This window comes from Oncorhynchus nerka, linkage group LG10 (assembly GCF_034236695.1).
Source record: "Oncorhynchus nerka isolate Pitt River linkage group LG10, Oner_Uvic_2.0, whole genome shotgun sequence".
NCBI lineage: Eukaryota > Metazoa > Chordata > Actinopteri > Salmoniformes > Salmonidae > Oncorhynchus > Oncorhynchus nerka.
Genome location: NC_088405.1, coordinates 43335499 through 43360720, shown reverse-complemented (window position 1 = coordinate 43360720; position 25222 = coordinate 43335499). Strand labels below are relative to the sequence as shown.

At 41.8% G+C, this 25222-nt stretch overlaps 1 protein-coding gene across 1 annotated transcript; it reads left to right on the top strand.

The window, feature by feature from the left end:
* The first annotated feature begins 2292 nt into the window (after nucleotides 1–2292).
* Nucleotides 2293–24846, top strand: erlin1 (ER lipid raft associated 1). The gene is made up of 12 exons (XM_029669982.2): nucleotides 2293–2399; nucleotides 17533–17661; nucleotides 17760–17841; nucleotides 17956–18002; nucleotides 18106–18167; nucleotides 18304–18429; nucleotides 18511–18584; nucleotides 21593–21651; nucleotides 21791–21882; nucleotides 22035–22124; nucleotides 22215–22294; nucleotides 22378–24846. Exons 2-12 carry the CDS (start codon nucleotides 17549–17551, stop codon nucleotides 22543–22545), a joined length of 993 nt encoding a protein of 330 aa, XP_029525842.2. The 5' UTR covers nucleotides 2293–2399; nucleotides 17533–17548; the 3' UTR covers nucleotides 22546–24846.
* The last annotated feature ends 376 nt before the right edge of the window (nucleotides 24847–25222 follow it).

Genomic DNA, 25222 nt, shown 5'->3' with positions numbered 1-25222 from the left:
CAGGCAGTCCGACAGACGATTCTGGGTTCGGCGGATGACAGGAGAACGCCCCAATGCATATTGCAACCTGTAATAATGAAATAATGGTCTGGGGCTGTTTTTCATAGTTCGGGCTAGGCCTCTTAGTTCCAGTGACGGGAAATCTTAACACTACAGCATACAAAGACATTCTAGACGATTCTGTGCCTCCAACTTTGTGGAAACAGTTTCAAGGCCCTTTCCTGTTTCAGCATGACAATGCTCCGTGCACAAACAGAAATGGTTTGTCGAGATCGGTGTGGAAGAACTTGACTGGCCTACATAGAGCCCTGACATCAAATTCAAGCTAACTGGCTTGTTCCAACATCTAGTGTAAAGCCTTCCCAGAAGAGTGGAGGCTGTTATACCAGCAAAGGGGGGACCAACTACATATTAATGCCCATGATTTTGGAATGAGATGTTCAACGAGCAGGTGTCTACATACTTTTTTTCATGTAGTGTGTATATACAATGCCATCGGAAAGTACTCAGACCCCTTTTCCACATTTTGTTATGTTACAGCCTTATTCTAAAATGGCTTAAATCGTTTTTTCCCCTCCTCATTAATCTACACACAAAAGCCACTCCTGCATTGTCTTGGCTGTGTGCTTATGGTCGTTGTCCTGTTGGAAGGTGAACCGTCGTCCCCAGTCTGAGGTCCTGAGCACTCTGAAGCAAGTGTTGATCAAGGAGCTCTCTATACTTTGCTCAGTTCATCTTTCCCTTGATCCTGACTAGTGTCCCAGACCCTGCCGCTGAAAAACATCTCCACAGCATTATGCTGCCACCACCATGCATCACTGTAAGGATGGTGCCAGGGCTGTCTTGTGCCTTTTACTGAGGAATGGCTTCCGCCTGGCCACTCTAGGCCTGATTGGTGGAGTGCTGCAGAGATGGTTGTTCTTCTGGAAGGTTCTCCCATCTCCACAGAGGAACTCTAGAGCGCTGTCAGAGTGACCATCGGTATTTGGTCACCTCTCTGACCAAGGGCCTTCTCCCCCGATTGCTCAGTTTGGCCATGCGGCCAGTTCTAGGATGTGTCTTGGTGGTTCCAAATTTCTTCCATTGAAGAATGACAGAGGGCACTGTGTTCTTGGACCTTCATGCTGCAGAGTGTTTTGGTACCCTTTCCAAGTCTCATAGTAAAGGGTCTGAATACTTATGTAAATAATGTATTTCTGTTTTTATTTATAATAAATGTGCAGAATTTTCTGAACCTATTTTCGCTTTGTCATTATGGGGTAGTGTGTAGATTGATGAGGAACATTTTTATTTAATCAATTTTAGAATAAGGCTGTAATGTAACAAAATATGGAAAAAGTCAAGGGTTCTGAATACTACCTGAAAGCACTGTATATTCTACAGACCCTAGTAAGTAATCCCAACCCCTTTTACACAGGCACAAATAATTGTTTTTCCTGTACACTGCTATATTTGTACCACAGTCTCTTTATAACTCATCTTCTGCACAAATAATTGTTTTTCCTGTACACTGCTATATTTGTACCACAGTCTCTTTATAACTCATCTTCTGCACACCTATCTCTCCAGTGTTAAATTGCTATATTGTAATTATTTCACCACTATGGCCTATTTATTGTCTTGCCTCCCTTATCCTACCTCATTTGCACACACTGTATATATACTTTTTCTATTGTATTATTGACAGCATGTTTGTTTATTCCATGTGTAACTCTGGGTTGTTGTTTGTGTCACACTGCTTTGCTTTATCTTGGCCAGGTCGCAGTTGTAAATGAGAACTTGTTCTCAACTAGTCTACCAGGTTAAATAAAGGTGAAATTAAAATAATGCCATATGTACACCAGATGCACCCTTTGCCATGTGTTTTTTAGCTAAACTATCTAGAAAAGTGGTTAGCTTTTTTGTTAGATAGCAAGCTAACTGGCTTGACTGTTTATGAACTTCCGTTTGTACCACCAGTCAAGCAATGCACGAGTTGAAAATATTGAACACGTGTTACACAGAACGCACCGCAACCTTGCGATGCGGACTTCTTTCATTGACAATTCAGTGGATACAAGGCTTGAAGATTAAGCCAATATGTAATGCATATACAGTGATTTGCATTGGGGGCATTTATTTGACATTGGAACATGTTTTAAAACCAACATTTAATGCAAATGTAAATGAGATATGAACAAATAGCATTGTTAATGTTTAGACAAATATTTTTCATACATTATTCATAAATACAGGTTTAAAATACTATAGGTTAATGACACTTTTCTATTACGTGGAGGACTTTAATTTGAACACTTCATCAATTCCGTGACCCGGAAGTACTTCAGTGTTGCTGACGAGGTGCTGATGGGTCGATGTCAACTGGATGAAAATACAAGATCTATCGCTTCAATACACTGGTAAGGTTGTATGAAGCCCTTCAGTCTGCACATGAACTAAATTGGAACTAGTAGCTAGTTTTGGCGTATGTATTATTTTCAGGCATGACGTTCGATTTGCCAAGTTAGCAGGACTGAACTAGCTAGCTAGCTAACACGATTCATTTCAGATAATAAATTACCTAGCTAGCCAACTTGGTTAATAGCTTTTATTGCAGTGATTATTGGCTGTTTTTAAATTGATAGAGTAGGCTTGATAATTAGCGTTAGCTGTGACGAGGCAGTATTTCTAAACTATAACGGTATTATACACACATACTATGTTACATCAGAGTTTCTAAATCCAGAGGCGCAAATTGCGAGACTTCCGGAAACGTTCGCGAAACAGACCAGGCCTGGGTTTGAGAAAGCAATGAGAGAAGTGAAAATAATTATTTCTTAGTTAATTTTTTTCCGAAAACTAAAGGCCCAACCTAGATTCGAGCCAATGTCTTAAGTAGTTTAACATGTTATTACTCCAACCTTGTGAAAGTGACAAACTGGCACGTTTTCGTCAAGAACAACTTTAGATCAAAGGAGTGCCTTTGATTCGACTGCGTGCGCCTGAGCTGTTTGGCGTGAGACGACCGATCCGATGACGTTTTTGTGCGCATGCGCTTAGCTATTCAACGTCGCCATGACGTCGCCTACAAGTGTGATTGGGAATTCCTAATGGAGAATCAGTTTCTGCCTGTCTTTGGTTACATGCCTGAACCAAAATCCGGCTTTACAGGGGATGTTGAATATGGCGATTCTCCATTAAACCCGTGGCTTTTGTTTAATGTCAAATCAGGTATAATACGTTTTATATTGGGATATTCTTTTTTTCTATCATCGATAGCTATTGAGCCAAGCATGCCATGACTATGACAATCGAGGGAGGCTATACGGTATCGCCTGGTGCCCAAATTGATGACGTTACGTCGTGCAGAGAGTCCATCCTGATGAGCCTTTCCCAGCCAACAACAAATATTCCCACAACTTTAGAATGTTCCCTTAAAGTGGAAACTGACAACGTTTTAATTACTTTACATCGAGGAACACAAGCATTTCGCAACACCCGCAATAACCTTTGCTAAATATGCTTTGCCAATATTTTATTTCATATGAAACCCACTTAAATCCGTGAAATATACATTTCCCAGTTTATGCTGCAAAACCAACTTTATAAGAGGTTTTAAAAATAGGTTATGTTTGAATAAACATTGCATGATGTACATTAAGGCATTGTCAGAATAGATGGATGCTGTTCAATGCATGATTAATCCAATTCGCCAATAACTTTCTTGGTAGTCCAAAAAATATAGCTATCAGATTGTAAATCACAGCTGGCCTGGTACATTTATTTGCAGCCTCCATTCAGGATGCACTGTTTGTTTCAATGACTCAATATTTTTGACAAAAACGGACGAATGCAACTCAGGTTGGGAATGTCAAGATCGTCAAACTAGCAAGGGCAAGGATCAGAAGTCAGTTATAATGTGGCTAGTAGGCTAGCGTATCTATTAGGCTTGGGCGGTATACCTTATACCAGGGTATTTGGAAATAGCCACAGGGTGGTTTTTCAACACTGTTTACTATTACTTTAGTTTTTAAAGAAATGTTAATATTTGTAGCTTATTTTTAAGTATATACTTGCAGCCAACTTGTGCAATGTGTAAGGAGATAAAGCATGTTCTTCATTTCACCTTTCACATTATGGAGCTTTATACTTCCCCAGAACAGTTGAGGTTTTGAGTGCTTGTTTGTAAATTCCACTACTGGAGAAAACAGGAGAAGGTGAGTCCAGCAGTGTATTGACCTGGGTTGCGTTTTATATTGAAAGTTTAGGATTTTTTTGCTTCAATATTGTGATCAGGGACTTAACCATAGTTTAACTTCACAGAAAATACATCCGTGCAACACATTCTGCTGAAAATAGCTTAATTTTCATGAATAGAAATGGAACGCTGTTTGGCTGGCAAGCCTCACACGAAAATGAGTTGCTTGGCCATCGTATTTCTAATGTTTATCATAGAAAAAATGTAGCCAGCAACATTTCCTAATGTTTTGCTTAAAGTTAATCTTGAGTTTTTTACCGGAGACATGTAGGATGGCTACACCAACAAAAGTGCTGGAGACAAAAGCTACACATCAGTCAGAGCGCTGTCTGCTGTTGGAATGGCCGTTTTGTGAATTCTCATCTGAGTGGAGAAGTGCAACTGAAGCACAATTAGTCTGATCACAGCAGAAATTACAATTTTAGATCTGCATTTACACAGCATGATATTTCTGACACGCATTATTTTTCCCCTGTGTGAAAAATGAATCATTTTGTGTTAATGTGAGTTCTTGGGTATGACGATACAAGCTTGGCACACCTGTATTTGTGGAGTTTCTCCCATTCTTCTCTGCAGATCCTTTCAAGCTCTGTCAGGTTGGATGAGAAGCGTTGCTGCACGGCTATTTTCAGGTCTCCAGAGATGTTCGATCAAGTTAAAGTCCGGGCTCTGGCTTGGCCACTCAGGACATTCAGAGACTTGTCCCAAAGCCACTCCTGCGTTGTCTTGGCTTTGTGCTTAGGGTCGTTGTCCTATTGTACCTGATATGACACTCACCTCAATTTGAGGTCCTGTGTGCTCTGGAGCAGGTTTTCATCAAGGATCTCTCTGTACTTTGCTCCGTTCATCTTTGCCTTGATCCTGACTAGTCTCCTAGTCCCTGCCCCTGAAAAACATCCCCACAGCATGATGTAGGGATGGTGCCAGGTTTCCTCCAGACTTGGCATTCAGGCCAAAGTGTTCAATCTTGGTTTCATCAGACCAGAGAATATTGTTTCTCATGGTCTGAGAGTCTTTTAGTGCCTTTTGGCAAACTCCAAGCAGACTGTCATGTGACTTCCACCTGGCCACTCTACCATAAAGGCCTAATTGGTGGAGTGCTGCAGAGATGAGAGAACCTTCCAGAAAGACAACTATCTCCACAGAGGAACTTTGGAGCTCTGTCAGAGTGACCATCGGGTTCTTGGTCACCTTCATGACCAAGGCCCTTTCCCCTGATTGCTCAGTTTGGCCGGGCTGCCAGCTTGGTTGTCTTGGTTTGGAGCTTGGAGTCTTGGTTGTACCAAACTTATTCCATTTAAGAATGATGGAGGCCACTGTGTTCTTGGGGGCCTTCAATGCTGCAGACCGTTTTTTTGTGCCACAATCCTTTCTCGGCGCTCAACGGACAATTCCTTTGACCTCATGGCTTGATTTTTGCAACTGTGGGGCCTTATGCAGACAGGTGGGTGCCTTTCCAAATCGTGTACAACCAATTGAATTTACCACAGGTAGACTCCAAGTTGTGAAAACATCGAGGCTCAATGGAAACAGGATGCACCTGAGTTACATTTTGAGTCTCATAGCAAAGGGTCTGAATACTTCTGTGATTTATTTTTTATTTTTCATAAATTTGTAAACAATTTTGGCTGTAACGTAATAAAAGGTGGAAAAAGTCAAGGGATCTGAATACTTTCAGAATACAGCATATATTCAATATATATTGAACAAAAATAAACGCAACATGCAACAATTTCAAAAATAGTTATTCTTAATATATGGAAATCAGTCAATTGAAATAAATTCATTAGGCCCTAATCTAAGGATTTCACATGAGTGGGCAGGGGTGCAGCCTTGGGTGGGCCTTGGAGGGCATAGGCCCACATACTGCGGAGCCAGGCCCAGCCAATCAGAATTTTTCTCCCCAGGAAAGGGCTTTATTTTATTTTTTTTCTCATGAAACATGGCACTTTACATGTTGCATTTTATATTTTTGTTCAGTGTAATATGAATAAATAAAACTAGACATTTTTAGCCAACATTCTGCTCTGTTGCATGATCCTCATTGCTTTCCAACATTGTTTTTATGTACAGCGATTTTATGAATTTTAGATCTGTCATCTCAGAACTGTCCAGGGTTGGTTTTGAACCGTAGACATGTTTTCATCGTCCAAAGGGCAATGGGTAATTTCGAGCCCTGGAGGGAATTCTTTTATAAAGCCATTACAAGTATTTGGCTGTTATTGTAATGTTGGAATATTTTATATGCTACCAAGGGTTGCCAACCATTCTCCAGGAGAGCCTTAAAGGGGCAGTGTTGTATTTTGAGACGGGCTTGAATATGTGAAGAAGCCAATAGGCAGAGGGTATCCTTAGAAAGAATTATGGTTAAAAAAAAGATAGTAATGTATTGGTTCCTTGCATCATACACAAGTAAAAACATTTCTTTCGTTTTTTTGGACAATAAAAACATGAGTCTTGTCCAATGTAAAAGTGGCAAAAAAAAGTTAATGTTAAGCCCTGACATTTTTATTGCAACGGTGCAAGAATATTCCAGGTTAGTTGGGAGAATCGCCCATCAACATCATACCAAACAAACACAGAACATGGTTGCTGTGTTCTCAGAATATCATTATTATTTTTTGTAGACACATTTCATGGGAATGTTGCAAGAACATTCATGTGTCCAATGTTGTTTACAGGGCTTGACAATAACTTTTTTTGCCATTTGTCTTTCGGACCCCCCCCAGAAAAAGCTCTGTAACACCATCAATCAAATGGGTGACTGAAAATTATATGTTATCACCCTGTAGCGGCTGGCATGCTACGGGAAGGACGAGAGGAGCCAAATCTTTTTCGATCAGCCTAGTAGTCTAGGCCTGTCTGTGTGCCGAAGCGTACAGATGGAGTGGCTGACACAGTCAGCAAGCCTCGCTGGCTGTGCGTATTGGAATCGGCTAAACTTTGGACATTGAGATATTAAATAAATGATAGAGAAGAAGAAGCCTTGAATAGGAAGAGTGGAAGAGAGTGGGTTTTGTGTAAAATCATGGGCTCTCAGAACTGGATAATTATTGCATTTTTCCCCCTCATCCTCCTCTCTTATTAGGCTCATAAACTCAGCAAAAAAACATCCTCTCACTGTCAACTGCATTTATTTTCAGCAAACGTAACGTGTAAATATTTGTATGAACATAAGTTTCAGCAACTGAGACAAACTGAACAAGTTTCACAGACATGTGACTAACAGAAATTGAATAATTTGTCCCTGAACAAAGGGGGGCTCAAAATCAAAAGTAAGTCAGTATCTGGGGTGGCCACCAGCTGCATTAAGTACTGCAGTGCATCTCCTCCTCATGGACTGCACCAGATTTTCCCGTTCTTGCTGTGCGATGTTACCCCACTCTTCCACCAAGGCACCTGCAAGTTCCCGGACATTTCTGGGGGGGTAATGGCCCTAGCCCTCACTCTCAGATCCAACAGTTCCAGACGTGCTCAATGGGTTTGTGATCCGGGCTCTTTGCTGGCCATGGCAGAACACTGACATTCCTGTCTTGCAGGAAATCACACACAGAACAAGCAGTATGGCTGGTGGCATTGTCATGCTGGAGGGTCATGTCAGGATGAGCCTGCAGGAAGGGTACCACATGAGGGAGGAGGATGTCTTCCCTGTAAAGCACAGCGTTGAGATTGCCTGCAATGACAACAAGCTCAGTCCGATGATGTTGTGACACACTGCCCCAGACCATGACGGACCCTCCAGCTCCAAATCGATCCCGCTCCAGAGTACAGGCCTCGGTGTAACTCGCATTCCTTCGATAAATGCGAATCCGACCATGACCCCTGGTGAGACAACCGCGACTAGTCAGTGAAGAGCACTTTTTGCCAGTCCTGTCTGGTCCAGCGACGGTGGGTTTGTGCCCATAGGTAATGTGGTTGCCGGTGAAGACATGCCTTTACAACAGGCCTACAAGCCCTCAGTCCAGCCTCCGTCTGCAATAGGCTGAGCGTCTGAGCACTGATGGAGGGATTGTGCGTTCCTGGTGTAACTTGGGCAGTTGTTGCCATCCTGTACCTGTCCCCCTGGTGTGATGTTTAGATGTACCGATCCTGTGCAGGGGTTACACGTGGTCTGCCACTGCAAGGACGATCAGCTGTCCGTCTTGTCTCTCTGTAGTGCTGTCTTAGGCTTCTCACAATACAGACATGGCAATTTATTGCCCTGGCCACATCTGCAGTCCTCATGCCTCCTTACAGTGTGCCCAAGGCACGTTCATGCAGATGAGTAGGGACCCTGGGCATCTTTCTTTTGGTGTTTTTCAGAGTCTGTAGCAAGGCCTCTTTAGTGTCCTAAGTTTTCATAACTGTGACCTCGATTGCCTACCGTCTGTAAGCTGTTAGTGTTTTCACAGGTGCATGTAATTGTTTATGGTTCATTGAACAAGCATGGGAAACTGTGTTTAAACCCTTTACAATGAAGATCTGTGACGTTATTTGGATTATCTTTGAAAGACAGGGTCCTGAAAAAGTGTTGATTCTTTTTTGCTGAGTTTATATGCGTTGTAGGTAGGTTGCACATTGGTAGAATAATGTGAAGTTGTCCTACGCCTATTTTTACATTTCTTTCAAAAGCTTTTCTCAGCTGTAGCCAAAGTTTTTTATTTGTATTTTTTTTTACTCCTCATTATGTTTTTCCATCTAGGTATTGTTTGCTCAATTTCAATTTTTCTGGCCAACCAATATTTTTTTTCTTTCCAAATAAATCTGAATGTGAATAGCATAGACCTTGACTTTCATAGTTAATTCCCATTTTAAAAGCTGCAATTGTAGGACATTTAAATACTTTATTAGAGTCGTTTGGAAAATATACTTAACTTTAATTTGTCTTAATTTGCTTTTATGATATTTCAGTTAGTAGGATTAGGCTTTTGGTTGCTTGGTTCGCAATGGCAAGGAGGGATTTGTTTTCTGGCCTTACATGCCTGCATTATTTCAGTCTTCTAATGCTTTGCTCAACTATAAGGTTTGTTGACATTTTCTCATTAGATTTTTATATATTGCTACTAATTTAATCTGTCTTTCTCATTATTAATTTAGGCCTCCCATGTTTTGGGGTTATTAAAAAAAACACTTAGAACTTTGAGATATCTAGCAGAGTTATAGGCTTCTTTTAATTGTTTGATCATGAAATAGTGTAGTAGGAGAAATCATGTAGTATGCATTAAACTGAAAGAGTGACTTAGTAGGCCAATTCTTTTATCAAAAAGAGAGAATTTGGGCTTCTATAACAAGACAACGGAGTATCCGCTAAAATAAAATTTGGCTATTGCCACAGATCATCCAACGTTAGAGATTCTTTTCTCCGTTTTCTGACCAGATATTTCCCTCTGATTTGGTGAGACTCATACTTAGCTCCTTCTACATTGTTCTCTTGCTTTGTGTCAATATAACATGTTTATTGATATAGGCTATAGGAATATAGGCAATTTACTCAATGCACTGCCTTGCTGTGAGCTGCCTGATCCAATTCTGATCAGAGTAATTTGGACAACTGAAATCTATATTCTGGTTGTCTGACTTTTTAAAAATTTATATTTTTAAAATGTTTTAAAAAATTGTTTTAATTGCACTGAACAAGCAGACAAGCGTTATTGTCGAGCCCTGGTTTAGAACGTAGGGCTGTCCCCGACCCCCTCAAAAATGTTGGTTCGACATAATCATCTGTTATTTCGATTGGACGAAGTTTTTAAATGGGTATTTTTCCCTAATATAGACACACCCTATGTGTTTTAATAAAATCAACTGTATGTCGGCAACTGAGCTTGTCTGATGTTTAAGCACACTGATGAATTTATCAAGGCACAAATGACTTGAGGGAGCCAGAGCTAAAGATAACCTGGTTACGCTCCTGCTCTTATGCTCCTAATAGGCTACACAAGGGGTTGCCAACCTTTTCCATTTGGAGTGCCAGTTATGATTTTTATATGGACTTTTTCGTGGAACAATTTCATTTATACTTGTCTTCGTATCTCAATTATCATGTGATTAATCAAAATTCTATAAGTAAATTATTTTGCCATTGCCAACTAGGTAAAAAATACCCTACATAGAAACTATCCCGATTTAAAAAAATAAATATCCTATAAAACACATTGACTATTCATGGCTTGTCTGCAGGAACTTGAAACATTGTAACAACTATTAACTTGGGTCTGGCCTGAAGCTCAAGCTAGCGAACTTGCAACATTGTATAAAATATTCTGGGCCCTCAATTTCCACTCCAGTGAGCTCCAAACAGACAAAGCATTTCATGGCTACAGATGTGAGTGCTACGGGGTGATAGACATTTAAACAGGTTACCTTGGTGTTCTGGGGCACAGGGACTATGGTAGTCTGCTTGAAACATGTAGGTATTACATGCTGGGTTATCGAGTGAAGACACTTGCCAGCTTGTTAGCACATGCTCTGTGTACGTGTCCTGATTTAAAAGGTCTTACTCACATCGGCTATGGTGCGTGATGACACAGTTTTTGGGAACAGCTGGTGCTCTCATGCATGGTTCAGTGTTGCTAGCCTCCGCAGTTGCTAGCCTCCGCACGAGCATACAAGGTATTTAGCTCGTCTGGTTGGCTCGTGTGACTGAACAGCTCCCAGCTTGGCTTCTGTTTGTTATCCGTGATAGTTTGCAGGCCCTGAAGATATAGTAGGATTGGATCTTGGTCCTTTATTGATGCTTTGCCTGATTGATGGATCGTTGGAGGGCGTAGCAGGATTTCTTACAATCATCTGGATTAGTCCTTGAAACCGGCAGCTCTAGCCTTTAACTCAATGCAGATGTTGCCTGTAATCCATGGCTTCTGGTTGGGATATGTATGTATTGTCATTGTGGGGACGTTTTGTCGATGCACTTATTATTGAAGACAATAACTGAAATATACTTGGAATGAGCATAATGGCTGCCATTCTGTATTTTCAATCAAATGTATTTATAAAGCCCTTCTTACATCAGCTGATGTCAAAGTGCTGTACAGAAACACAGCCTAAAACTCCAAAGAGTAAAACAAAATTCCCCCCAAGCCCTTAGCACTGAATTCCTTGAGAAACTCTTGCTTGGTTGGTAGTGTGACAGGAGGGACAAGTCTGAGTCTCTGGGGGTTGTTGGCACTGTGTGAAAACATGAAAACACTGTGTGAAAACAAATTGTTACTTCAATAGTAAACGGTACAATGCAGTCATTCCTATTCACCCCACCGTATCCTGTGCATATGCCAAATAAACTTTGATTTTGATTTGATAATGTAATATTGATGGAATATGAGTACATTATAGTTAGAACGTATGCACCGGGCCTCACGAGTCTGGGTTCGAGTCCAGGCTCCGTCGCAGCCGGCCGTGACCCGAGAGACCTGTGGTGCCGCGCACAATTGGCCCAGCGTCGTCTGGCTTAGTGGAGGTTTGGTTGGCAGGCATGTCCTTGTCCCATCGCGCGCTAGGGACTCCTGTGGCGGGCTGGGCGCAGTGCCCGCTGACACGTCACCAGGTGTACGGTGTTTCCTCCGACACATTGGTGCGGCTGGCTTCCGGATTAAGTGGGCATTGTGTCAAGAAGCAGAGCAGCTTGGTTGGGTTGTGTTTCGGAGGACGCACGGCTCTCGACCTTCGCCTCTCCCGAGTCTGTATGGGAGTTGCAGCGATGAGACAAGACTGTAACTACCAATTGGATACCATGAAATTGGGGAGAAAAATAAATAAACGTATGCACCGTTTATTAATTCAACCATCAATTCTCTGACTACGTGGGGGAACATTACCACCAAATAAGTGTTACAAGTGTCCTTTACTGAAGGTCAGAAGTCAGAAGTTCACGTACACTTAGGTTGGCGTCAGTGCCTCAGTGCCTCTTTGCTTGACATCATGGGAAAATCAAAAGCCAAGACAGAAAGTCAGCCAAGACCTGAGATTTTTTTTTAGACCTCTCAAAGTCTGGTTCATCCTTGGGAGCAATTTCCAAATGCCTGAAGGTACCACGTTCATCTGTACAAACAATAGTACGCAAGTATGAACACCATGGGACCACACAGCCTTCATACCACTCAGGAAGGAGATGTGTTCTGTCTCCTAGAGATGAATGTACTTTGGTGCGAAGACAGAACTCAATCCCAGAACAGCAGCGAATGACATTTGTGAAGATGCTGGAGGAAACCGGTACAAAAGTATCTATATCCACAGTAAAACGAGTCTTATATCGTCATAACCTGAAAGGCCGCTCAGAAAGAACGAAGCCACTGCTCCAAAACTGCCATAAAAAAGCCAGACTATGGTTTGCAACTGCACATGGGAACAAAGATTGTACTTTTTGGAGAAATGTCCTCTGGTCTGATGAAACAAAAATAGAACTGTTTGGCCATATTGACCATCGTTATGTTAGGAGGAAAACGGGGGAGGCTTGCAAGCTGAAAAACACCATTCCAACTGTGTCACGGGGGTGGCAGCATCATGTTGTGGGGGTGCTTTGCTGCAGGAGAGACTGGTGCACTTTACAAAATAGATGGCGTCATGAGGAAGGAAAATTGTGGATATATTGAAGCAACATGTTCAGACCTGGTTGGTTGCGAATGGGTCTTCCAAATGGACAATGACACCAAGCATAGTTCCAAAGTTGTGGCAAAATGGCCTAAGGACAACAAAGTCAAGGTATTGGAGTGGTCATCCCACAGCCCTGACCTCAATCCCATAGAAAAGTTGTGGGCACAACTGAAAAAGTTTTTGCGAGCAATGAGGCCTACAAACCTGACTCCGATACACCAGCTCTGTCAGGAGGAATGGGCCAAAATTCACCCAACTTCTTGTCGGAAGCTTGTGGAAGGCATTTGGCAATGCTACCAAATACTAATTGAGTGTATGTAATCTTCTGACCCACTGGGAATGTGATGAAAGAAATAAAAGCTGAAATAAATCCTTCTCTACTATTATTCTGACATTTCACATTCTTAAAATAGTGGTGATCCTAACTGACCTAAGACAGGGAATTTTTACTAGGATTAAATGTCAGGAATTGTTTAAATGTATTTGCTAAGGTGTATGTAACCTTCCGACATCAACAGTACATAGAACAGGCCACGACCTGCGGATTCCTGCTTTAAGGAAATGTTCTCTTAACTCCAAAACATGCTAAATAGGTTGTCAGAAGGTTTTTGTTGACATAGAATGTTCACATAACTAATGGCAAATTGGACACTCAAACATCAGAACATTACGAGTAACATTACAAAAACATTCTCTCTCCCTTGAAATGTTAGCTTGGTTCCCAGCTAGCTAGTTTAATGATTGTGGCTAGAAACTTCAGCGATTATTTGAAACTTGTCTGCTGAAGTTGGGACTTGGGAGTATTCAGAATCATTCTGTTTTTATAGAGTTAGCCTTTTATGCCGTAGTTCGGTGAAAATCACTACAAGAAATGTGCGTTAGCTGTCATCCTTGCCTGATATTGGCTACACTAGCATTTCCCAAACTAGGGGTCCTGATTTGAAAATATGGTCGTGAGAGAAACTCTCAAATAAAAAAAACACACTTGGTTCATAGAACCGGGGTTACGGTACTAGTCTCCGGTAGTCGCTAGATGGAATTGTAATTAACAGAGCCACATTTGTTGTAAGGAGCGGTTTCTGTTTCTTTCCCCATCTACAATGCCCACAAGCGGGCCAGGACTCATTAGAACAGAGTGGCAGGCACTAAATCAGACTTGCGAAAAGACCCTTGATGTTCTTTTCCATACAGAAGATCATACAAAATGATTGCCTGATCTTCTGAACTTCCCAATACCTTTTCTGATGCATTTGTCACTTCAAACCATACGTCCTTCAGATTGGAATACTGTCAAAAGTACTGTCAGACTAATTGTTCTAGCCCCAATTAAAAAAGTATATATTGGGTGTTAATTACCTCACTTTTTAAATTTATTTTTTTACATGGTGGGGTTGCAAAAAAAAAGTATCAAATGGGGTCGCGGGACAGAAACTTTGTAAACCCCTGGGCTACACTATCTAGCTACATCCCTCTCCCTTACTACGGCAACCGGGGTCGAAGGACGTGCTGTAACCTCTGTGTTGTCGGCTTGCTGTGCAAACTCTCCACATTGAGCAGTGTAGACTGTATCATGGTGACATCCAGGTGGTTACTACCAATATTACAAGTTATTTATTGTGTAGGCTGCTATTCTACTCTAAATAAAATCAAGTGGGAATGGAACAAATTAGAGATGGTGACCAACACACTACAAGTTAAACTACATGGCCAAAATAATGTGGGCACCTACTCGATAAACATCTCATTCCAAAAATTATGGGCATTTAATATGGAGTTGGGTTCCCCTTTGCTGCTATTCCAGCCTCCACTCTTCTCAGAAGAGTTTCCACTAGATGTTGGAACATTGCTGCGGGAACTTGCTTCCATTCAGCCACAAAAGCATTAGTGAAGTCGGGCACTGGTGTTAGGCAATAAGGCCTGGCTCGCAGTCAGCGTTCCAATTCATCCCAAAGGTGTTTGATGGCCGGGGTTGAGGTCAGGGCTCGACAAACCATTTCTGTACGGACCTCACTTTGTCATGCTGAAACAGGAAACGGCCTTCCCCAAACTGTTGCCACATGTTGGAAACACAGAATCATCTACAATGTCATTGAGTGCTGTAGCGGTAAGATTTCCCTTCACTGGAAATAAGGGACCTAGCCAGAACCATGAAAAACATTAATTCCTCCTCAACCAAACTTTACAATTGTTACTGCATTGGGGCAGGTAGCGTTCTCCTGGCATCTGCCAAACCCAAATTTGTCCGTCGGACTGCCAGATGGTGACGTGTGACTCATTACTCCAGAGAACGCGTTTCCACTGCTCCAGAGTTCAATAGCGGCGAGCTTTACCCCACTCCAGCCGATGCTTGGTATTGCGCATGTTGATCTTAGGTTTGTGTGCGGGCTGCTCGACCATGGAAAAATTTCATGAAGCTTCCGACGAACAGTTATTGTGCTGACGTTGCTTCCAGAAGCAGTTTGGAACTCTTTAGTGAGTGTTGCAACCGAGAACAGACTATTTTTACTCGCTACGCCCTTCAGCACTCACTGGTCCTGTTCTGTGATCTTGTGTGGCCTACACTTTGCGGCTGAGGCTTTGTTGCTCCTAGACGTTTCCACTTCACAATAACGGCATTTACAGTTGACCGGGGCATCTCGTGGAGGGACGAAATTTGACACTGACTTGTTGGAAAGGTGGCATCCTATGATGATGGCACGTTGAAAGTCACTGAGTTCTTCAGGAAGGCCATTCTACTGCCAATGTTTGTCTACGGAGATTGCATGGTTGTGTGCTCAATTTTATAAACCTATCAGCAACTAGTGTTGCTGAAATAGCCAAATACACTAATTTGAAGGGGTGGATGGAGAAGAATCTACACTTGTTTTTTGTAAAATAAAAAGTATGATTTCAGATTTCAATATTTATAGCTCTTAAACAAATGACTATGAAAATGATATATTCTAAATCGGGAGGATGGAGAAAAATACATGCCTTTTTGGTGTGTGAATTTGTTATAAACAACATTTGGGGGGGGATGTCATTCTCCAATAGCTCCAAGTTTTACATGACTATGAAAATGATATATTCTGAATCGGGAGGATAGAGAAAAGTCCATGCCTTTAAAAAATAATTCAACCTTCAATAGCTCTTAAAATATGTATTCTATGTATTCTGAATTAGGATAGAGAAGAATCTATACTTTTTTTCTGGGGGGGTAAAAACAAAAGGCATCCATTCTCTAAAGGTCAAAATAAAAAGATACATGCAACTGAAAAAATGCCTTTTCTGGAAAAAGTATTGTTTTTGACCTAGTACGCATGCACAAAAAGTGTAATACATCAAAATGCTTAACTTCTTGTTAAGTTAACCGCTGTGTTTCAAAAAGGCTTTATGGCGAAAGCAAACCATGCGATTATCTGAGGACAGTGCCCCGCATACAAACACATGAAAAACATATTTCAACCAGGCAGGTGCGACACGAAAGTCAGAAATAGCGATATAAAAAGTGCCTTACCTTTGATCTCCTTCTGTTGGCACTCCAAAAGGTCCCAGTTGCATCACAAATGGTCCTTTTGTTGGATAATGTCCTTCTTTATATCTATAAAAACTCAGTTAAGCTGGCTTGCTTCAGTCAATAATCCACCCAGTTTCCCTCCATCAAAATGCATACAAAATGAATCCCAAATGTTACTAATAAACTATTCCAAACAAGTCAAACACCATTTATGATCAAACCTTAGGTACCCTAATACGTAAATAAATGATACAATTTAAGACTGTGAATTGTTATTGTCTTTACCGGAGAAAAATACCAAAGAACGCGCTCTCTTCCACGTGCTTGGAAACACTACAGCCAAAATGAGAGCCACCTAGAAAAACTACAATTTCTGGCTCATTTTTCCAAAAACCAGCCTGAAACTCTTTCTAAAGACTGTTGACATCTAGTGAAAGCCCTAGGAACTGCAATCTGGGAGGACTTTGCCTTATAATCAAAGTGACAGCCATTGAAAATAGAGGTAGGCTGATTTTTTATTTTTATTTTTGGGGATGGTTTGTCCTCTGGGTTTCGCCTGCCATATCAGTACTCAGACATAATTTTAACAGTTTTAGAAACTTTAGAGTTTTCTGTCCACCAATTATATGCATATCCTAGCTTCTGGGTTTTAGTAACTGGCAGTTTACTTTGTGCACCTCATTCATCCAAACTTCCGAATACTGCTCCCTAGCCTAAAAAAGCTAAAGCTAATTTAAGACAATTCTACACATTTTGCCATGGGTAGAGACAACATTTTACGGTTTTAATGTGAATTTCCTGCATTTCTACACATTTTGTCATGGGGTTGAGAGAATTTGTGGCTTTGAAGCTAATTTCCTACACATTTTGCCATGCCTTAAGCAGTGTTCCAATTCTGAGTGACTAAAACATTTTTTAAATCGTTGCCCCATTACTTGAATTTTAGATTTTCCCTGACTCTTAGTTTTATTTAGGTGATTGTTAGTTCTCAGATGATCTTATATTTTAAAAAATATAGCTCCATATTTATACAGTTTGCACTGAAAATGTTTTACCACCCGAAAATGGTGTTTTTAAATGAAATACAAATTGTAATATATATTTTTTTGTAGTGGTGGCAACGATTTGGCAGCCCACCTCTGGTAAATTAATATTTGGAAAGCACTGCTTCATCTTTAGTTTTCTCTTTTTTGTTCTCTCACTCTGTAACTGTGTGTGTGTGTGTGTGTTGTAGGTGAGTTCGGGTGAGGATGACGATGACTCACGTGGGGGCAGTAGTTGGTGCAGTAACTGCAGTGATGGCCATCCTGCTGCACTCCTCCATTCACAAGATAGAGGAGGGACACCTAGCTGTTTACTACAGGTATGATCCATGACCCCCAACCCTCTGTCATCCATTCACCAGGTAGTGAAGTACTGTGAAGGGTAGATTCATATTATTGGTTCATTTCTGTGTTTTAGAGGAGGAGCTTTGCTAACTTCACCCAACGGCCCTGGATACCACATTATGATGCCCTTTCTTACCACCTACAGATCAGTACAGGTACTATCTGACCCCTAAACCCTGACCCCTGACTTCTAACTCTGGATACCATATCATGCTGGCCTTTATTAGATCTACAGGTCAGTTCTAAAAAAAAAAAACGTTCTCTTCCAGACGACTCTTCAAACTGATGAGATAAAGAACGTGCCTTGTGGAACTAGGTAAATCTAGAACATTTGCATGAAAGGTGTTTGTGTGTGTGCTTGTGTGGTGGAGGACGTTGACCATGTTCGTGACCATGTTTCTGATGTGTTCTCTCCACAGTGGGGGAGTGATGATCTACTTTGACCGTATAGAGGTGGTCAACATGCTGGTGCCCTCATCTGGTAAGACCTTCAGAACTACTAGCTAACAGAGTGGATCCCTAGGACACCTACGTTGTCCCCGTTGCTATGTAGTTGGAAAGGGGGGGGTGACGTTTCTACTTTCCTAGTGTATACTAACCTCTCTCTCTCTTCACAGTGGTGGACACAGTGAAGAACTATACAGCTGATTATGACAAAACTCTAATTTTCAACAAGATTCACCACGAACTCAACCAATTCTGCAGCGTACACACTTTACAGGAGGTCTACATTGAGCTGTTTGGTGAGCACTCACTCACTTGTATATCTGCTGAGACACTTTCTATACATCAGTCTAATAACTCTTTTTTTTTTGGTTTGTCAGACATCATTGATGAGAACCTGAAAATCGCTCTGCAGAAAGACCTAAACTCTATGGCGCCTGGACTGACGATACAGGTACACACACACCAGGATTGGGGTTGATTCCATTCCAACTCAGGTGAGTTTGTGTCAGGGTTGGGGTCAATTCCCCTTTAAGTCAGTCAATTCAGGAAGTAAAGTGAAATTACCACTTTGCGCCAAGTTTACTTCCTGAATTGACTGAATTAAATGGGAATTGACCCCAACCCTGACACAAACACACACTCACCTGAGTGGTCGGGTGCATTCAGCAGGAAGCACTGTTTTGGAACATTCAGTTAATAATATGTTATGTAGAACAATAATGCCTCTCTGACATGTAGAATAAGGAATCGCATCATTCCTATTTGTGGCACTTCTATCTGCAGCATTTGACATTCAGGGCCTAAAATTAACACCTGCCAAATGCGGGTAGATTTTGGCATTGGCGGGTAATATGTCTATTTCACCAGCCACGTTGGCATGTGGTCTGTGTTCCACAGTGCCCAAGTATGATCACATTTATAGCAAAAATAAATGCTGCAGTAGCTGTTTTCAAAGTATCTGGCGTTTTAGTTTCATAGCTGGTAAATTAATCACACAAAGTCAAAGCACTCCACTGAACAAAAATATAATCTACTTTGACCATATAGAGGTAGTCAATACTCTCAAATTTTGTGCACAAATTTGTTTACAACCCTGTTAGTGAGCAATTCTCCTTTGCCAAGATAATCCATCCACCTGGCAGATGTGGCATATCAAGAAGCTTATTAAACAGCATGCTCATTACACAGGTGCACCTTGTGCTGGGGACAATAAAAGGCCACCTTAAAAGGTGCAGTTTTGTCACACAAAATAATGCCACAGATGTCTCAAATTTTGAGGGGGAATGTGGAATTGGCACGCTGACTGCAGGAATGTCCACAAGAGCTGTTGCCAGAGAAGTGAATGAATGTTAATTTCTCTACTGTAAACTGCCTTCAACGAATTTGGCAGTACATCCAACCAACCTCACAACCGCAGACTACGTGTAACCATGCCACCCATGGCTGCACCCCCGCCCTGTCATGTGAAATCCATAGATTAGGGTCTAATGAATTTATTTCAATTGGCTTAGTTGCTTTATATGAACTGTATATCAGTAAAATATTTGAAATGGTTGAATGTTGTTCAGTGTACGAATTTTACAATGGCCTATCCCACCTCGCTCTGCAACATTGCCTGGGTTGGGGCTGTGTGCATGTAAAGAGCTGAGTGAAATATTCATTTTTAGAAGTGCTGCACACATAAAAGTTGGTCTCATTTACTTGAAAAGAAAGTCTACGAAAGTGAGGTTGTTTTTCAATGTTTGGGAAGAGAATACAAAGCAGCTACTAGTCAGACTCATTCTCACAGGCACAAATGTATTTTTTTATTTCACCTTTATTTAACCAGGTAGGCTAGTTGAGAACAAGTTCTCATTTGCAACTGCGACCTGGCCAAGATGAAGCAAAGCAGTTCGACACATACAACAACACAGAGTTACACATGGATTAAACAAAACATCGTCAATAATACAGTAGAACAAAAGAAAACAAAGTCTATATACAGTGAGTGCAAATGAAGTAAGATAAGGGAGTTAAGGCAATAAATAGGCCATGATGGCGAAGTAATTACAATATAGCAATTAAACACTGGAATGGTAGATGTGCACAAGATGAATATGCAATTAGAGATACTGGGCTACATAGTAGCAAGATAAATAAATAAATACAGTATGGGGATGAGGTAGGTAGGTAGATGGGCTGTTTACAGATGGGCTATGTACAGGTGCAGTGATCTGTGAGCTGCTCTGACAGCTGGTGCTTAAAGCAAGTGAGGGAGATATGAGTCTCTAGCTTCAGAGATTTTTGCAGTTCGTTCCAGTCATTGCCAACAGAGAACTGGAAGGAAAGACGACTAAAGGAGGAATTTGCTTCGGGGGTGACCAGTGAGCTATACCTGCTGGAGCGCGTGCTATGAGTGGGTGCTGCTATGGTGGCCAGTGAGTTGAGATAAGGCGGGGCTTTACCTAGCAGAGACTTGTGTATATAACCTGTAGCCAGTGGGTTTGGCGACGAGTATGAAGCGAGGGCCAACCAACGAGAGCATACAGGTCGCAGTGGTGGTTAGTGTATGGGGCTTTGGTGACTAAACGGATGGCACTGTGATAGACCGGTGCGGGCAGTGATCGATTTGAGTAGTATGCATTTAGTTTTACTTGCGTTTAAGAGCAGTTGGGGGGCCACGGAAGGAGAGTTGTATACCTCGTCTGGAGGTAAGTTAACACTGTCCAAAGAGGGGCCAGAAGTATACAGAATGGTGTCGTCTGCGTAGAGGTGGATCAGAGAATCACCAGCAGCAAGAGCGACATCATTGACGTATACAGAGAAGAGAGTCGGCCCGAGAATTGAACCCTGTGGCACCCCCATAGCGACTGCCAGAGGTCCGGACAACAGGCCCTCCGATTTGACACACTGAACTCTATCAGAGAAGTAGTTGGTAAACCAGGCGAGGCAATCATTTGAGAAACCAAGGCTGTCGAGTCTGCCAATAAGAATGTGGTGATTGACAGAGTCGAAAGCCTTGGCCAGGTCGATGAATACGGCTGCACAGTAATGTCTCTTATCGATGGCGGTTATGATGTCGTTTAGGACCTTGAGCGTGGCTGAGGTGCACCCATGACCAGCTCTGAAACCAGATTGCATAGACATGACTCAAGTCACGTTACCATGGTAATCTCCCACCCTTAAAGGGGCAGGTGCCATGTTTCGTCTCTTCTGTGTTCTTTTGGTTAAAAGACTGGTCACAAAAAATGAAATTAAACAGTATACCACAATTCTTCTTACTAGTAATACATGTATTGTTTTAGAAACATTACAAAGCATGTTCTTTCCTGTTTTGTTAGTGTAATTGTAGGGGGAGGGATGTTTGGCTGGTTAAAAATCTGAGTGGCTGGTGGTCCAAAAATGTAATGTTATGCCCTGCGTTCGGCTACTGAACGGGGCTCTGGTTTGTATATACTGAGTGTGTCTCTTATGTCCCAGGCTGTCCGAGTCACCAAGCCCAAAATCCCAGAGGCCATCAGGAGAAACTTTGAGCTCATGTGAGTGTTCTCACTCTTTCTTTTTCTCTTCAGTTCTCTCTCTATCATTTGTCCAGTGTCTCACTCTATTTTTTAGTTCTTTCTATAAACCTCACTTTGTGTGTGTGTAACCTCTCTCTCTCTCTCACTGTGTGTGTAGGGAGGGGGAGAAGACTCGTCTGTTGGTAACAGTTCAGACTCAGAAGGTTGTGGAGAAAGAAGCTGAGACTGAGAGGAAGAAAGCCGTCATCGGTAACATAGCAACACTCCATCTCATTAGTAGACACACTTACAGTACACAACCAGTTGTGTATCTGAAATAACTGGAGAGCTAAGTGGAGCTAATAAACCGTAACACTATATACTCTTCTTTTCCCCACCGCACACCGCTGTCTTTCTCTCAGAGGCTCAGAAGGTGGCTGAAGTAGCACAGATTCATTTCCAACAGAAGGTGATGGAGAAAGAGACTGAGAAGAGGATCTCTGAAATAGAGGGTGTGTGTGTGTGTGTGTGTGTGTGTGTGTGTGTGTGTGTGTGTGTGTGTGTGTGTGTGTGCATATTAATGAACTCTGTGTCTATTTCAGACACTGCTTTCTTGGCAAAAATGAAGGCCAGGGCTGATGCAGAGTATTATACAGCCGCTAAGTTTGCTGAAGCTAACAGGGTAAGACATGTCTATATATAAATATATATATATACACACACACACACACACACACTGACATCATCTCTCTCCCATCTTTCCAGTTGAAGTTAACACCCGAGTACCTTGAGTTGATGAAGTACCAGGCGATAGCAGCCAACAGTAAGATCTACTTCGGCCAGGACATCCCTAACATGTTTGTCGAGGGACACAGCCCTACCCAGGACCCTGAGCCCCCGAAAGCCTCTGAACAGGCTAAGATCCGAGACTAGCTGTCTGTCTGTCTGTCAGTTGAAGGGTTTGAGGGACAAAGGAATGTGTGAGGAGTCATTCCCCTAATTGGGGTGCGTAAAGGCTTTAGTTTTAATTCTATCGGCCAGAGAGGGGGAGGGAGAAGGGGGATTGGTAAAGAAGGATGGGGAGAGGAAGGAGTGAGCGAGATGCATGGAAAGAGAAATTCAGAAAAAAGTGAGAGGGGGGTGGGGGGGGTCGCAGGGCGAGGGCGAGCGGGTCTGTCTACACCTGTGTTGAGCAGGCAGTCGGTGGGAAGGATCAGTAGAGGCATTAATACTGATATCTGGCCTGGGTTGAGTGTTAGGCAGGTGGCTCTCAGTCGCCCTGCTCTACATGTGCAGCTTTGCATCGGATGGCTTTGTTTTTTGGAATTGTATGATTTTTGTTGTTGTTTGATGCTTTATGCAAAATAATGAATTTAAATTGAACTTGAACATTAAGTTCAGCCTTACTGTCTAATTTGTTTTTAGCTTAACTAGAATGTAAAGAAGGCAACACTAATTCTCAACTAAAGGGTTTCTGGTTCTGATTCTAAATGGGGTTGGGTGTATTGGTACTCTGGTCTCTTTCTAGTCATCCACAGTTTGTGTGTTTGCACGTGTGAGAGAGCAAGAAAGGGGTATGTGTGTGCGAGACTGAGGGAGAGCGAAAGGAAACGAGAAATTGTTTGTGAGCCCATACTCCATTCTTACCCCAGAGCAGATCTGAGCCAGGACAATGAGACACTACAAACATTCAGTCTGTCTGTCGGCACACATGGGTTGGACTTCTCGTAAGCGCAGAAACACCCGGTGGAACTCCTTAGAACTTATGTATGTATGGGGGGGGAGGGACTGAGTAAAAATAGTTGTTTTTCTGTAGTGGGCCTAAGGGCTGCAAGAGGACTGGCTTGTATTGCCATTCTTAGCTAAAGGGCTTCTGGGTAGTGTAGTCTTGGTGTGTATTTTCAGTCGGGAATCTAGTGTCAGTGGAATAGTTGTAGTTAGATGGGTTGATTCTCTGTTTGAGGCTGAGGTTAAACGAATGATCTAGGATCAGTTAAACTGGCTGGCAGAAGGACACTGAAGTCAGACTTGCCCTTTATTTTCTTTCTGTTTACTGTGAAACACCTCCAGTAGAGAATACAGGACTACTAATACAAGGGCTGTTGACGGTTTGCCTGGAACCACTACACTGTATGTCGGCCATGTGTGGCTATTGAATGCAAAACCAGACAAACCGGCTCCGACTACATTGACACAGGTAGAGCGGAAGGCCGATGCTTTTCTTGCGCCATCGTTCCGTTCAAACTGAGCTGGCTCTAATATTTTATTTTCACATGGTCCATTTCAAAGTTTTCAGCATAATTCCAGGCCAACAACTATGGTTGTGTAACCAGGCCAGCTCAGTACATCTTGATTTTACTTCACTCAGTTCAGCTCAGTAGTTTTTAGTTTGTATTTAGTAGGTAGAGAGGTAGCGTTTAGTGTTAACTCTCAGGAAAGAGCTTGAGGTGACTAGTGACTTGGGCAGACAGCGTCATACTGTATTTTTATATATATATATATATATATATACACACACACATGTATATCTATATATACACACGTGTATATCTATATATAGGTGTATAACTATATGGCTTGTATATCCCTATATGGTTCTTTATACAGAATGGCTGTAGTGCCACCTTCAGGCTCAGAAATTACAGGCGTAGGAATTGACAGGCTTACAGAGATAGACTTCAGTAAAGCTACTCGGGCACTTCAGTAGATTAACCACCACTTCCAGGGAAACTACTCTGGAGGAGTGTAACACAGTGGGTTCACAGAGTTAGCCAGCGAACTTTGAGAAACGCTCAGATGTAGGCTAGCTCTTGAATTTCCGGTTTGTTAAGAAAGAAACTCTATCAGTCGTTTGGAATGTTGAGTGAGTCAGTTACTGTGCCAATTTCAAGTGTATATAAACTTGAACATATGAATCCAGAATATTTAGGAAAGTTAGCTGGCGAACTCCTTCAATCCTGCCCTGTGACATCACGCTACCGTGCTGCTGTTTACTGTACTTGATCTCACCAATCGTCTTTCTCCTATGGCATTGGTGGTGGGTGTAAATTAGAAAATGCAGAAAAGGATGGAATTCAATTTGTCATGGAAATAATTAACAAGTTTTTGTGAATGTTACTTTTGTACAATTTTCATAATTTGAACTGTCTTATTTTAAAAGATTTATATGCAAAAAAAAGTTCAAGTTTTGACAATGTTCGAATATGTAAAATAAAACCTATTTTGATACCACAATGTGTGTCTGTGTGTGATTTAAGACTGCAGCCTGAAGCTGGGTTTTGTCTAGGCACAAAATGGATGAAAATAGTCGGGAAACGGAGTGAGTGAAACGAGGTAGCCTACATCCTGAAAATGCTGGTTTTCATTTTATGTTGTACATTTTAAAAACAGTGTGCCCTAGTGCCAGTGAAGTAAAAATGTTAAAGTACTACTTAAGTCATTTTTGAAGGTATATGAACTTTTACTAAACTAAAATAATGTACTTTTTACTCCATACATTTTCCCTGACACCCAATAGTACTCATTACATTTTGAATGCTTAGCAGGACAGGATAATTGTCCACTTCATACACTTAACAAGGGAACATCCCTGGTCATCCCTACTGCCTCT